The 16,438-nt window shown below is 44.9% G+C and overlaps 1 protein-coding gene across 1 annotated transcript; it reads right to left on the bottom strand.

The window, feature by feature from the left end:
- Positions 1-10,505: 10,505 nt before the first annotated feature.
- LOC139242254 (zinc finger protein 135-like) lies at positions 10,506-15,880 on the bottom strand (the record flags this gene model as incomplete). Its single annotated transcript, XM_070870290.1, has 1 exon — positions 10,506-15,880. A coding segment is annotated over one exon (795 nt), but the record flags the coding sequence as incomplete, so codon positions are not given.
- Between the last annotated feature and the right edge of the window lie 558 nt (positions 15,881-16,438).

The raw sequence follows: 16,438 nt of genomic DNA, 5'->3' as shown, positions 1-16,438 counted from the left end.
GGAAATGGCTGCAGTACCAGCAGCACAAGGAGAAACACTTGTAATCACAATGGCCACCGCCATGCCAACAGTGAGCATGGAGGAGCATCACATGACACCGAGCGGCCAATCGGATTTGAAGGCTCCCTTAAAAGAGAACGGTAACCAAAAAAATGTAAAGGGGAAGTTTCAACTATTTGAGTACACGGACTTTAAAGCTAAAGATGCAATTAAAGGGTGCAAGTATGAAAATGTATGTAATGTAGCCATGAATTGTGATGCTGGTTTAACTAATGTGACCAATGAGATGAATACAGGTGTCAGTAAGGTTAAGAACAAGTTTATTAAGCGTAACAGTAATGATTGAGATTGTGAAATGCCTAATGTAACCATGTCTATTGAAACCAGGACACCCAAAAGTGATGCAAATACTAGAATGTATAATACAGGCTCGACTATGTGTGATCAGAGCCAAGGTGTCATGTATACCGGTAGGATACTGCCAAAGGACATTGGGTCCTACAGGGACCATGCTGATGCCAATGGAATCCCCCTGTGGGAGACCCCCAGGTCCAGCAGGCTACCTGACCATGTAGCCTGGACCTTTGGAACGAATGTGATGCACACACAGGCAGTGGGAGCAGACCCACTACAGGGACAGTGGTCAATGGGCACCACCAATGGCAACCTGCAGCAGACCAGCCCGACAGCCCCTGGCCACCAGGGCCAACGCCAGGAGCATGAGGCTAATACCCTCCAGCTTCCCTGGCAAACCCTGGGATGACCTGATCCTCATCCCAATTGGTGGACAAGGAGCCCATCCAGGCTTGTGGCCCTGCCCACCACCCCACAACTACCCACAACACAGTGTATACACACCACCCACTGCTGCCATGGCTACCTCCCCGAGGGATCCCACAACAGTGACACCCACTTGGTCTGTGTGTGAGGGAGGGAAACGTACGAGGTCAGCCTCAAGCACAGGGGTCACACCTGGTAACCACACAACCCTCACCACAACCTTCCATAGCCCACCACTGATCACCTCCCCTGGGCATGACAATAAGGATATGAAAAATACTTAGGGGGGAGTATTGCTGTGTATGCATGCCTGTTTACTGTGTGATGTCTGAAACACTGTTATGCAACACTGAATGTACCCTTATCTGTACACCAGAGGGTGCTGCTGCTGCTGGAGACCTAAGAGTTACCTGCACACTGCAGGTAACCGAGTATAAAAAGGAACTCACAGCTTGTTGTCAGCACTCAGGAGCTGCAAATAAAGGACTACAGGTCGACACAGTTTAAGTATCATACCCTGCCTCGTGGAGTCATTACTAAAGGTGCCGACATACAATGCACTTCCCACAGTCAGAACATTTAAAAGATCGCTCGTCAGTGTGAGTTCGCTGGTGTCTCAGCAGGTTATTGGAGCTTTTCTAGCTCTTCCCACAGTCAGAACATTTAAAATGTCTCTTGTCATTGTGAGCTCACTGGTGTCTCAGCAGGGTGGATAACAGAGTGAATCGTTTTGAACACAGGGAGCAGACAAAGGGCCTAACTGCAGCGTGCTAGGTTCCTGTGTCTGCTGAAGCTCTTCCCTCGGTCAGAACACTTACAGGATCTCTCATCGGTGTGAACCCACTGGTGTGCTCGCAGGTTGGACAGATCACTGAAAACCTTCCCACGCACGCTGCAGGTGAACGGCCTTTCTCTGGTGTCTCTTCAGCTGCCAGAAGCTTTTAAAGCCCTTCCCACAATCGGAACATCGTGACGGCCACTCGCCAGTGTGATCAAGGTGATGCGCCCACAGGTTGGGTGAATGCACGAATCTGTCCGGCACATAGAAACATAGATAGAAACATAGAAACATAGAAAATAGGTGCAGGAGTAGGCCATTCGGCCCTTCTAGCCTGCACCGCCATTCAATGAGTTCATGGCTGAACATGAAACTTCAGTACCCCATTCCTGCTTTCTCGCCATACCCCTTGAGCCCCCGAGTAGTAAGGACCTCATTTAACTCCTTTTTGAATATATTTAGTGAATTGGCCTCAACAACTTTCTGTGGTAGAGAATTCCACAGGTTCACCACTCTCTGGGTGAAGAAGTTCCTCCGCATCTCGGTCCTAAATGGCTTACACCTTATCCTTAGACTGTGACCTCTGGTTCTGGACTTCCCCAACATTGAGAACATTCTTCCTGCATCTAACCTGTCTAACCCCGTCAGAATTTTAAATGTTTCTATGAGGTCCCCTCTCATTCTTCTGAACTCCAGTGAATACAAGCCCAGTTGATCCAGTCTTTCTTGATAGGTCAGTCCCGCCATCCCGGGAATCAGTCTGGTGAACCTTCGCTGCACTCCCTCAATAGCAAGAATGTCCTTCCTCAGGTTAGGAGACCAAAACTGTACACAATACTCCAGGTGTGGCCTCACCAAGGCCCTATACAACTGTAGCAACACCTCCCTGCCCCTGTACTCAAATCCCCTTGCTATGAAGGCCAACATGCCATTTGCTTTCTTAACCACCTGCTGCACCTGCATGCCAACCTTCAATAACTGATGTACCATGACACCCAGGTCTCTTTGCACCTCCCCTTTTCCTAATCTGTCACCATTCAGATAATAGTCTGTCTCTCTGTTTTTACCACCAAAGTGGATAACCTCACATTTATCCACATTATACTTCATCTGCCATGCATTTGCCCACTCACCTAACCTATCCAAGTCGCTCTGCAGCCTCACAGCATCCTCCTCGCAGCTCACACTGCCACCCAACTTAGTGTCATCCGCAAATTTGGAGATACTACATTTAATCCCCTCATCTAAATCATTAATGTACAGTGTAAACAGCTGGGGCCCCAGCACAGAACCTTGCGGTACCCCACTAGTCACTGCCTGCCATTCTGAAAAGTACCCATTTACTCCTACTCTTTGCTTCCTGTCTGACAACCAGTTCTCAATCCATGTCAGTACACTACCCCCAATCCCATGTGCTCTAACTTTGCACATCAATCTCTTGTGTGGGACCTTGTCGAACGCCTTCTGAAAGTCCAAATATACCACATCAACTGGTTCTCCCTTGTCCACTCTATTGGAAACATCCTCAAAAAATTCCAGAAGATTTGTCAAGCATGATTTCCCTTTCACAAATCCATGCTGACTTGGACCTATCATGTCACCTCTTTCCAAATGCACTGCTATGACATCCTTAATAATTGATTCCATCATTTTACCCACTACCGATGTCAGGCTGACCGGTCTATAATTCCCTGTTTTCTCTCTCCCTCCTTTTTTAAAAAGTGGGGTTACATTGGCTACCCTCCACTCCATAGGAACTGATCCAGAGTCAATGGAATGTTGGAAAATGACTGTCAACGCATCCGCTATTTCCAAGGCCACCTCCTTAAGTACTCTGGGATGCAGTCCATCAGGCCCTGGGGATTTATCGGCCTTCAATCCCATCAATTTCCCCAACACAATTTCCCGACTAATAAAGATGTCCCTCAGTTCCTCCTCGTTGCTAGACCCTCCGACCCCTTTTATAACCGGAAGGTTGTTCGTGTCCTCCTTCGTGAATACCGAACCAAAGTACTTGTTCAATTGGTCCGCCATTTCTTTGTTCCCCGTTATGACTTCCCCTGATTCTGACTGCAGGGGACCTACGTTTGTCTTTACTAACCTTTTTCTCTTTACATACGTGGCAGGTAAATGGTCTCTCCCCAGTGTGAACTCGCTGGTGCTTCAGCAGGTGGGACGTATGAGCGAATCCCTTCCTGCACACGGAGCAGGCGAACGGCCTCGTAACCTCGTGACCCGGCACATCCCTCACTCTACCATTACTGTCAAGCCAGGGGACCAACCCTGGTTCAATGAGGAGTGTAGAAGTGCATGCCAGGAGCAGCACCAGGCAGAGCTAATAATGAGGTACCATCCTGGTGAAGCTACAACACAGGACTATGTGCATGTTAAACAGTGGAAGCAGCATGTTGTAGAAAGAGCTAAGCACAAGAAAATAGAACATAAGAATTCGGAGCAGGAATAGAAGGACAACGACTAAAAATGGCCAAAAGGAAAATAAAATAACCATGGAAACAGTCTGAGCAGTTCCGCAACAACATGAATGGCCAAATGGGAAGCAAAGTGCTTTTAAACCTCACACTATTTATCTACAAAGTACATCTGATTATCAACAGCAAGCTGCAATATCACTGATTGGAATATGATTGTTTGAGTAAATAAGAGTTTAGTTAATGAACGACCTGCATTTATTTTACAAATATAGTATTTTCTTACTTTAAACAAACCCTGTGAAGTTTCCTTTTACCTTTTACTGTGTGTTGGGTGTTTTTAGTCTTTCGGTCCCTGCCCACAACCAGTGCATTCTCAGCGGAGAGAAAAGGTGGCCCACTTGCTCCCAGATCTCTGACTGTGACCCGTGGTGTCTCATCCTCCACATTTACTGCCTTGTGGGACATGCTCATGTTCTGTTGACCCCTCCTCCTTCCCGACAGTCCAGTGGAGATTGCGGACTTGCTGTGTGAGGGACAAGGGGCACAAACCCACATCCCACCATTCTGTGCTGCCATTTGTTGAACTGGCAGCTGTGCCAGTCTCCGTTAATTATTTATTACATTTTAGAGGTTTGAGAAGCAGAAACAGTGTCCACAAAGAGCTACTTGTGCTTCAAAATACTCGAGCTGCTCTGCAAAGAGCCACATAGACATTCAGTACAATATATAATCGATCGATCAATCATTTCATTCATTTAGTGACAGAAGATTTTACTATTTCATGCCACATTTTGTGTATTTAAGATAGAAACTTAGAAAATAGGTGCAGGAGAAGGCCATTCGGCCCTTTGAGCCTGCACCACCATTCAATAAGATCATGGCTGATCTGGTCGTGGACTCAGCTCCACTTACCCGCCCGCTCCCCATAACCCTTAATTACCTTATTGGTTAAAAATCTATCTATCTGTGATTTGAATACATTCAATGAGCTAGCCTCAACTGCTTCCTTGGGCAGAGAATTCCACAGATTCACAACCCTCTGGGAGAAGAAATTCCTTCTCAACTCAGTTTTAAATTGGCTCCTCCCTATTTTGAGGCTGTGCCCCCTAGTTCTAGTCTCCCTGACCAGTGGAATCAGCCTAGTGAATCGTCTCTGTACCCCTTCCAAAGCCAGTATATCCTTCCTTAAGTAAGGTGACTAAAACTGCACGCAGTACTCCAGGTGCGGCCTTACCAATACCTTATACAGTTGCAGCAAGACCACTCTGCTTTTGTACTCCATCCCTCTTGCAATGAAGGCCAACATTCCATTCGCCTTCCTGATTACCTGTTGCACCTGCAAACTAATCTTTTGGGATTCATGCACAAGGACCCCCAGGTCCCTCTGCACCACAGCATGTTGTAATTTCTCCCCATTCAAATAATATTCCCTTTTACTGTGTTTTTTTCCCAAGGTGGATGACCTCACACTTTCCGACATTGTATTCCATCTGCCAAACCTTAGCCCATTCGCTTAACCTATCTAAATCTTCTTGCAGCCTCTCTGAGTCCTCTACACAACCCGCTTTCCCACTAATCTTAGTGTCATCTGCAAATTCTGTTGCACTGCACTCTGTCCCCTCTTCTAGGTCATCTATGTATATTGTAAACAGTTGTGGTCCCAGCACTGATCCCTGTGGCACACCACTAACCACCGATTTCCAACCGGAAAAGGACCCATTTATCCCGACTCTCTGCTTTCTGTTAGCCAGCCAATTCTCTATCCATGCTGATACATTTCCTCTGACTCCACGTACCTCTATCTTCTGCAGTAACCTTTTGTGTGGCACCTTATCGAATGCCTTTTGGAAATCTAAATACACCACATCCATCGGTACACCTCTATCCACCATGCTCGTTATATCCTCAAAGAATTTCAGTAAGTTAGTTAAACATGATTTCCCCTTCATGAATCCATGCTGCGTCTGCTTGATTGCACTATTCCTATCTAGTTGTCCCGCTATTTCTTCCTTAATGATAGTTTCAAGCATTTTCCCCACTACAGATGTTAAACTAACCGGCCTATAGTTACCTGCCTTTTGCCTGCCCCCTTTTTTAAACAGAGGCGTTACATTAGCTGCTTTCCAATCCGCTGGTACCTCCCCAGAGTCCAGATAATTTTGGTAGATTATAACGAATGCATCTGCTATAACTTCCGCCATCTCTATTAATACCCTGGGATGCATTTCATCAGGACCAGGGGACTTGTCTACCTTCAGTCCCATTAGCCTGTCCAGCACTACCCCCTAGTGATAGTGATTGTCTCAAGGTCCTCCCTTCCCACATTCCTGTGGCCTGCAAATTTTGGCATGGTTTTTGTGTCTTCCACTGTGAAGACCGAAGCAAAATAATTGTTTAAGGTCTCAGCCATTTCCACATTTCCCATTATTAAATCCCCCTTTTCATCTTCTCAGGGACCAACATTTACTTTAGTCACTCTTTTCCGTTTCATATATCTGTAAAAGCTTTTACTATCTGTTTTTTTGTTTTGCGCAAGTTTACCTTCGTAATCTATCTTCCCTTTCTTTATTGCTTTTTTAGTCATTCTTTGCTGTTGCTTAAAATATTCCCAATCCTCTAGTTTCCCACTAACCTTGGCCACCTTATACACATTGGTCTTTGATTTGATATTTTCCTTTATTTCCTTGGTTATCCACGGCTGGTTATCCCTTCTCTTACCACCCTTCTTTTTCACTGGAATATATATTTGTTGAGCACTATGAAAGAGCTCCTTAAAAGTCCTCCACTGTTCCTCAATTGTGCCACAGTTTAGTCTGTGTTTCCAGTCTACTTTAGCCAACTCTGCCCTCATCCCACTGTCGTCCCCTTTGTATAAGCATAGTACGCTCGTTTCTGACACAACTTCCTCACCCTCAATCTGTATTACAAATTCAACCATATTATGATCACTCATTCCGAGAGGATCTTTTACTCGGAGATCGTTTATTTTTCCTGTCTCATTACACAGGACCAGATCTAAGATAGCTTGCTCCTTTGTAGGTTCTGTTACATACTGTTCTAAGAAACAATCCCATATGCATTCTATGAATTCCTCCTCCAGGCTACCCCGTGCGATTTGATTTGACCAATCGATATGTAGGTTAAAATCCCCCATAACTACTGCCGTTCCTTTTTCACATGCCTCCATTATTCCCTTGATTATTGCCCGCCCCACCGTGAAGTTATTATTTGGGGGCCTATAAACTACGCCCACCAGTGACTTTTTCCCCTAACTATCTCTAATCTCCAACCACAATGATTCAACATTTTGTTCATTGGAGCCAATATCGTCTCTCACAACTGCCCTGATATCATCCATTATTAACAGAGCTACCCCACCTCCTTTCCCTTCTTGCCTATCTTTCTGAATCGTCAGATACCCCTGTATGTTTAATTCCCAGTCTTGGCGACCCTGCAACCATGTTTCTGTAATGGCCACCAAAACATACCCATTTGTAATGATTTGTGCCGTCAACTCATTTACTTTATTTCGAATGCTGCGTGCATTTAGGTAGAGTGTTTTCATCCTAGTTTTTAAACCATGATTTTTAGTTTTGACCCCTCCTGCAGCCCCTTTATATTCAGTGGCCCTTTTTGATTCTTGCCTTTGGTTTCTCTGCCCTCCACTTTTACTTGCTGTGAAAAGAAAGTTTATGTAACTGAAGTCCATCATCCCTGGAACCATTCTCGTAAATCATTTCTGCACCTTCTCCAAGGCTTTCACATCCTTCCTAAAGTGTGGTGCCCAGAATTGGACACATTTACACCAGTTGGGGCCCAATCAGTGTTTTATACAGGTTCATCATAATTTCTATGCTTTTGTACTGTATACCTCTATTCATGAAGCCCAGGATCCTGTAAGTGTTTTTAACCGCTTTCTCAAGCTGCCCTACCACCGTCAGTGATTTGTGCACATGTACCCCATGGTCTCTCTGTTCATGCACCCTCTTTTGGATTGTACCCTTTCGTTTATATTTCCTCTCATTCTTTCTACCAAAATGTATCCCTTTGCATTTTTCTGGTTAAATTTAATCTGCCACGTGTCCGCCCATTTCACCGGCCCGTCTATGTCTCCCTGCAGTCTATCACTCTCCTCCTCACTGATCACTAGACTTCCAAGTTTTGTGTCACCTGCAAATTTTGAAATTGCCCTGTACCCCCACATCCAAGTCATTAAGTCACATGCACTCCAAACCCACCTTAGTCTGCCTCGCTTTTGCCCCATCTGATCCCTCCTATTTCTGAACTATTCTTTACTCTGGTGCTATTTCTAACTCTTCTATCTTCTATTTACAGCCTCTACTTCTGGTCTCCTCCAAAAGTGGAAACATTTTCTCTACAGCTACCCTATCAAACCCTCTCATAATCTTAATGACCTCCATCAGGCCACCCCTCGGCCTTCTCTTATCTCGAATAAAGAGCCTCCAGCCTGTTCAACGTTTCCTGATAGGTTTTTCCTCTCAGTTCTGGTATCATCCTTGTGAATCGTTTTTGCACAACCACTGATGTCCGGCTCACCGGCCGATGGTTCCTTGTTTTCTCTCCCCCTCCTTTTTTGAACAGCGGGGTTACATTTACCACCTTCTGATCATAGAAAATGACAGCACAGAAGGAGGCCATTCAGCCCATCATATCCGTGCCGGCCGACAAAGAGCTATTCAGTCTAATCCCATTTTCCAGCTCCTGGTCCGTAGCCTTGTGGGTTACGGCACTTCAGGTGGATATCCAGGTTCATTGTAAATGCTATGAAGGTTTCTGCCTCTACCACCTTTTCAGGCAGTGAGTTTCAGACCCCCACCTCCCTCTGGGTGAAAACAATTCTCCTCAAATCCTCTCTAAATCTCTGACCAGTTAAATCTATGCCCTCTGGTTGTTGACCCGTCTGCTAAGGTAAATAGGTCCTTCCTATCCACTCTATCCCGGCCCCTCTTAATTTTATACACCTTAATTCCATCTTGGTGCAGGAACAGTGGGCGGGGCTTCAGGAACCCAGTGACCAGGAAAGAAACAACAATTTGTATTTAGAAAGCGCCTTTCACGACCAATGAAGTACTTTTGGAGTGTAGTCACTGTCGTAATGTGGGAAACGTGGCAGCCAATTTATGCAAAGCAAGCTCCCACAGACAGCAATGTGATAATGACCAGATAAACTGTTTTTGTTATGTTGATTGAGGGATAAATATTGACCAGGACACCAGAGATAACTCCGCTGTTCTTCTTTGAAATAGAGCCATGGGATCTTTTACGTCCACCTTGGCGAGCAGAGAGGGCCTTGGTTTAAGGTCTCATCCGAAAGACAGCACCTCTGACAGTACAGCAGTCCCTCAGCACTGCAGTGGAATGTAAACCTAGATTTATGTGCTCAAGTTCCTGGAGTGGGACTTAAACCCACGACCTTCTGACCCAGAGGCGAGTTGCTACCCACTGAGCCACACTATTATAAAGGAAAAAAATAAACACCGAGTCAAATAAGGAGAAATTAGGACAGATGACCTAAAGTCGGTTTTAAGGAGCGTCTTAAAGTAAGAAAGAAAGGTGAGAGGTTTAGGGAGGGTGTTCCAGAGCCTCGGGCCTTGCAACAGAAGACACCAATGGTTGAGTGATTGTAAAAACATAATAAATAAAGAATAGCTGGAGGAGGCCATATGGCCCTTTGAGCCTAGTTTGCTCTCTCCTCATAGGACAATCCCCTCATCCTAGGAAACAGTCTAGTGAATCTTCATTGCATTCCCTCTGTGGCAAATATGTCTTTCCTTGGGTAAGGAGGCTAGAACTGTACACAGTACTCCAGGTGTGGCCTCACCAACGCCCTGTATAACTGTAGTAAGATTGTAATATGTAACGACCCTATTTAAAAAAGGAGGCAGACAAAAAGCAGGAAACTATAGACCAGTTAGCCTAACATCTGTGGTTGGGAAAATGTTGGAAGCTATTATTAAAGAAGCAGTAGCAGGACATTTGGAAAAGCAAAATTCGGTCAGGCAGAATCAGCATGGATTAATGAAGGGGAAGTCTTGTTTGACAAATTTGCTGGAGTTCTTCGAGGATGTAACGATTAGGGTGGATAAAGGGGAACAGGTGGATGTGGTGTATTTGGACTTTCAGTAGGCATTTGACAAGGTGCCACAAAAAAGGTTACTGCACAAGATAAAAGCTCACGGGGTTGGGGGTAATATATTACATGGACAGAGGATTGGCTAACTAACAGAAAACAGAGAGTTGGGATAAATGGTTCATTCTCTGGTTGGCAACCAGTAACTAGTGGGGTGCCGCAGGGATCAGTGCTGGGACTCCAACTATTTACAATCTATATTAACGACTTGGAAGAAGGGACTGAGTGTAGCATAGCCAAGTTTACTGACGATACAAAGATGGAAGGAAAAGCAAGATGTGAGGAGGACACAAAAAATCTGCAAAAGGGCATAAACATTGCAATGGAGTATTTAAAATTAACACTCAACACTAGGTCTGGGTTCGAAGTTTCAAATAGTCTTTAATTTCTTGCAAGGGAGAGACAAGTCTGTAGTCAACCTGTTGTTGAGCTGTCCTCTCTTGCTCTCTCTGAACAAAGAAAACACAGGATTTTTATACAGTTCCTGGCCTTTCATGGCCAGACATTCAATACGAGACATAATTTGATTTGAATGGTCAAAACCCTTGCCACTCAAAGAAAAGGTACAATCCTGACCAGGCCTATCTCCAATACTTTTCCATAAACCTCACTGTGTCCCAAAAGTTCATTAGCCAATTGGAATGTTACCTTATCTCTCTTGCCTTGACCAGATGGAGTTTTTCCGTTGTGTCACTTTTGACCCCTTGCTCTGTTTGTCTGTCCCTCTGGGTTTCCTATGGTTCAATCGTTGGGCCTCCTGTAATTGTCCTCAGGTTACACAGCTTGTAACAATTAATCATTCTGATGTTATTTCCCTTTAAACACCCTTAGAAAGTTGACCATTACAAAAGCCTAAGTCAGGTCGTTTTAATTCCGAGATCCATTCTTAACCCTTTAATTATAACAGAGCTCGATAGCCCCACTTCAGACAGGCTAAGTGAGTGGGCAAAAATTTGGCAGATGGAGTATAGGAGTATAATGTTGGAAATTGTGAGGTCATGCACTTTGGCAGAAAAAAATCAAAGAGCAAGTTATTATTTAAATGGAGAAAGATTGCAAAGTGCCGCAGTACAGCAGGACCTGGGGGTACTTGTGCATGAAACGCAAAAGGATGGTATGCAGGTACAGCAAGTGATCAGGAAGGCCAATGGTATCTTGGCCTTTATTGCAAAGGGGATGGAGTATAAAAGCAGGGAAGTCTTGCTACAGATATATAAGGTATTGGTGAGGCCACACCTGGAATACTGCGTGCAGTTTTGGTTCCCATATTTACGAAAGGATATACTTGCTTTGGAGGCAGTTCAGAGAAGGTTCATTCGGTTGATTCCGGCGATGAGGATGTTGACTTATGAGGAAAGGTTGCGAAGGTTGGGCCTCTACTCATTGGAATTCAGAAGAATGAGAGGTGATCTTATCGAAACGAAGAAGATTATGAGGGGGCTTGACAAGGTGGATGCAGCGAGGGTGTTTCCACTGATGGGGGAAACTAGAACTAGAGGGCATGATCTTAGAATATGGGGCCGCTCATTTAAAAGAGAGATGAGGAGAAATTTCTTCTCTCAGAGGGTTGTGGATATGTGGAATTCGCTGCCTCAGAGAGCTGTGGAAGCTGGGACATTGAATAAATTTAAGACAGAAATAGACAGTTTCTTAAACAATAAGGGGATAAGAGGTTATGGAGAGTGGGCAGGGTAGTGGATCTGAGTCCATGATCAGATCAGCCAGGATCTTATTGAGGGGCTGTGTGGCCTCCTCCTGTTCCTATTTCTTATGTTCTTGTGTTCTTATTTATTCTTTATACTCTGGTCCCTTTGTAACAAAAGCTAACATACCATTTGCTTTCTTAATTGCTTGCTATACCTACAAGGACATATCTTCTTTGATTCATGTACAAGGAGACTCAGGTCCCTCTGAATGCAAACATTTTGCAGTCTTCCATCATTAAAAAAAATTCTCTTTTTTTGTTTTCCAACCAAACTGGATAACTTCACACTTCCTCACATTGTATTCCATTTGTCATGTTCTTGCCCACTCAGTCAACCTGTCTATATCTCTCTTCAGCCTTTTTGCAATGAAAAAGGAATTAATAACCTTGTAGTAAAGGGGCCTTTTGGGGAAGAATGACCATAATGATAGAATTTTATTTTATGTTTGAAAGTGATTTAAATTCAATCCGAAACTAGGGTCTTAAATCTAAATGAAGCAAACTACATAGGTATGAGGGGCGAGTTGGCCAAGGTAGATTGGGAAACTGCATTAAAAGGTATGGGGGTAGATAAGCAATGGCGAACATTTAAAGTGTTAATACATAGTTTACAACAAATATACATTTCTTTAAGGCACAAAATCCCCACAGGGAAAGTCACCATCATCGCATTGCGAGCCTCACGACCTCACAGCCTCGCTATTGGTCCGGGCTGCGCCCTCCCCGGTCCCGCCCACAGGGAAAGTGGTCCAACTGTGGCTAACAAGGAAAATTAAAAATAGTCTTCAATCAAAGGAAGAGGCTTATTATGTTGCCAAAAGAGCAGTAAGCCTGAGGATTGGGAGGATTTGAGAATTTAGCAAAGTACCAAGAAACTGAAAGAAAAGGAAAATAAAATATGGGAGTAAATTGGAAGAGGCATGAAAACAGATTGTAAAAGCTTCGATAGGTATGTAAAAAGGAAAAGATTAGCGAAGGTAAATGTGGGTCCCCTACAGGCTGAGACAGGAGAAATTATAATGGGAAATAAGGAAATGGCAGAGAAATTAAACAAATGCTTTGTGTCTGTCTTCATGGAAGAAAACACAAAACATCCTGGAAATAGTGGAGAACCAAGGGTCTAGCGAGAATGAGGAATTGAAAGAAATTATTATTAGTAAAAAAATAGTACTGGAATAATGAATGGGACTGAAAGCTGATAAATCCCCTGGACCTGATGGCCTACATCCTAGGGTTTTGAAAGAGGTGGGTATAGAGATAGTGGATGTATTGGTTGTCATCTTCCAAAATTCCACAGATTCTAGAACGGTTCCCGCAGATTGGAAGGTAGCCAATGTAAAACCGCTATTTAAGAAAGGAGGGAGACAGAAAACGAGGAACTACAGACCAGTTAGCCTGACATCAATAGGGGGGAAAATGCTAGAATCTATTATTAAGGCTGTGGTAACGGCACTTAGAAAATAATAATAGGATTGGGCAGAGTCAACACTGATTTATGAAAGGGAAATCACGTTTGTCAAATCTGTTATAGTTTTTTGAGGCTGGAACTAATAGAATAGATCAGGGGGAACCAGTTGATGTGGTGCATTTAGACTTTCAGATGGCATTCGATAATGTGCCACACACGAGGTTATTAAACAAAAGTAGGGCTGCTGGGATTGAGGGTACAATATTAGCATGGTTTGAGGATTAATTAACGGACAGAAAACAGAGAGTAGGAATAAACTGGTCATTTTCGGATTGGCAGGCTGTAACTAATGAGGTGCCGCGAGGATTGGGCCCCAGCTATTCACAATCTATATCAATGATTGGGATGAGGGGACCAAATATAATATTTCCAAGTTTGCTGCTTACAAAGCTCGGTGGGAATGTGGGTTTTGGGGAGGATGCAGAGAGACTTCAAGGGGATATAGACAGGCCAAGTGATTTCTGGGATGGAGGGGACTGTCCTATGAGGAGAGATTGAGTAAACCACACCTATATTCTCTAGAGTTTGAAGAATGAGAAGTGATCTCATTGAAACATACAAAATTCTTATAGGGCTTGACAGGGTAGAAGCAGGGAGGACATTTCCTCTGGCTGGGGAGTCTAGAACCAGGTGCCAGTCTCAGAATAAGGGGTCGGCCATTGGGACTGAGATGAGAAACTTCTTCACTCAGAGGGCTGTGGAGGCTCAGTCTTTGAGCATATTCAAGACAAAGATCGATAGATATTTGGCTATTAAGGGAATCAAGGGATACGAGGAAAGTGCAGCCCCTCGAGCCTGCTCCGCTATTTAATATCATGGCTGATCTGATCCTGGGCTCCACTTCCCTGCCCGCTCCCCATAACCCTTTACTCCCTTATTGTTCAAAAATTTGTCGACCTCCACCTTAAATATATTCAATGACCCAGCATGCACAGCTCCCTGGGGCAGAGAATTCCACAGATTTACAAGTCTGAGAAGAAATTCCTCCTCCTCAGTTCTAAATGGGTGACCCCTTATTCTTAAACTATGCCTCCTAGTTCTAGCTTCCCCCACGAGTGGAAACATCCTCTCTGCATCCACCTTGTCGAGCCCGTTCAGTATCTTATAAGTTTCAATAAGATCACCTCTCATTCTTCTAAACTCCAATGAGTATAGGCCCAACCTGCTCAACCTTTCTTCATAAGTCAAACCTTCATCTCAGGAATCAAGCTTGTGAACCTTCTCTGAACTTCCTCCAATGCAAGTATATCCCTCCTTAAATAAGGAGACCAAAACTGTTCTTTGAGCAGAGAAGGTTGAGAGGAGATTTGATAGAAGTGTTCAAAACCATGAGGGGTCCAGACAGAGTAGATAGAGAGAAACTGTTCCCATTGGTGGAAGGGTGGAGAACCAGAGGACACAGATCTAAGGTGATTGGCAAAACAACCAAAGGCAACACGAGGAAAAACGTTTTTCCGCAGCGAGTGGTTAGGATCTGGAATGCACGGCCTGAAAGGGTGGTGGAGGCAGACTCAATCCAAAGGCAAAAATTTGCAGGGCTACGGGGAAAGGGCGGGAACTAGCAGAGAGCCGGCACAGGCCCGACGGGCTGAAAGGCCTCACTCTGTGCTGTAACCATTCTATGATTCTATGAAATCCAGAAAATCGAACACCAGCCCAGTTAGAGGGATTAATTACATCAGCAGCAACAAACCCCAAATGTCAGAATGAACATGGTTCAGTCCTGAATGTGATTAACAGCAACAATATCAGCAGAATCCAACCCCTGCAGTCACTTGTGAACTCGCTGGTGTGTCAGCAGGTTGGATGAATGAGTGAATCTCTTCCCACACTGGAAGCAGGTGAACAGCCTCTCCCCAGTGTGAACTTGCTGGTGTGTCAGTAGGCTGGATGTCTGAGAGAATCCCTTCCCACACACGGAACAGGTAAAAGGTATCTCCCCAGTGTGAACTCGCTGGTGTCTCAGCAGGCTGGATGTCTGAGAGAATCCCTTCCCACACTCAGAGCAGATGACTGGCCTCTGCACCGTGTGAATGCGTTGGTGTATCACCAGGCTGCACGAATGAGCGAATCCCTTCCCACACTCAGAGCAGATGAACGGCCTCTCTCCAGTGTGAACTCGCTGGTGGCTCAGAAGATGAGATGATTTAATAAACCCTTTCCCACATATGGAGCAGATGAACGGTCTCTCTCCAGTGTGAACTCGCTTATGTTCAGTGAGGTGGGAAGAACAAGTGAATCCCTTCCCACACACAGAGCAGATGAACGGCCTCTCCCCAGTGTGAACTCGCTGGTGTTCAGTGAGGTTAGATGACTGCCTGAACTTCTTTCCGCAGTGGGAGCAACTGAACGGCCTCTCCCCAGTGTGAACTCGCTGGTGTGACTGGAGGCCGAATGGCTGAGCAAATCTTTTCCCACACTCGGAGCAGGTGAACGGCTTCTCCCCGGTGTGAATGCGTCGATGAATTTCCAGCTGGGACGGGGAATTGAATCCCTTCCCACAGTCCCCACATTTCCACGGTTTCTCCGTGGTGCGGGTGTCCTTGTGTCTCTCCAGGATGGATGATCAGTTAAAGCCTGGTCCACACACACAACACGTGTACAGTTTCTCCCCGCTGTGAATGGTGCACTGTTTTTTTCAGGTTACTTGTTAAAGCTCTTTCCACAGTCAGTGCACTGGAACACTCACTCGGGTGTGTGTGTCTCGGTGCTTTCCAGTCACATTGATGTTTGAAATCTTTTCCCACAGACAGAACATACAAACATTTCTCCTTCCTCATTCAAAGGCCGATGATATTTAGATGAATTGAATGACTCAGATCTTGATGATATGATTGGTTCGAGTTTTCCATCTGCGAATCCTCCTCATCTAATATCCTGTAAAAGGAGTTTACAAAAGTCAGCACTGGAAGTGCAGGATAGAAATTGTGAACAGGCAATTCTAGTTTCTATGGAACATTCTTTCCTCTCGTTCCCCCAAAGCTGTAAATCCCTGTCCCACACACTCTTCCCCCCTCCCTGTGCTGAAATCCAAACCCATCGCAACACTCCATTATTTCTTTCCTCCATCCCGTTTTCTCCCTCCCTCTACTCTGGTTGGGTTCAGTTCTTCACCCGCTGTGTA

This window comes from Pristiophorus japonicus, unplaced genomic scaffold (assembly GCF_044704955.1).
Source record: "Pristiophorus japonicus isolate sPriJap1 unplaced genomic scaffold, sPriJap1.hap1 HAP1_SCAFFOLD_1269, whole genome shotgun sequence".
In the NCBI taxonomy this organism is placed as follows: Eukaryota; Metazoa; Chordata; class Chondrichthyes; family Pristiophoridae; genus Pristiophorus; species Pristiophorus japonicus.
Note: the sequence above shows the minus strand (reverse complement) of the source record. Positions and strands in the feature narration are given on the sequence as shown.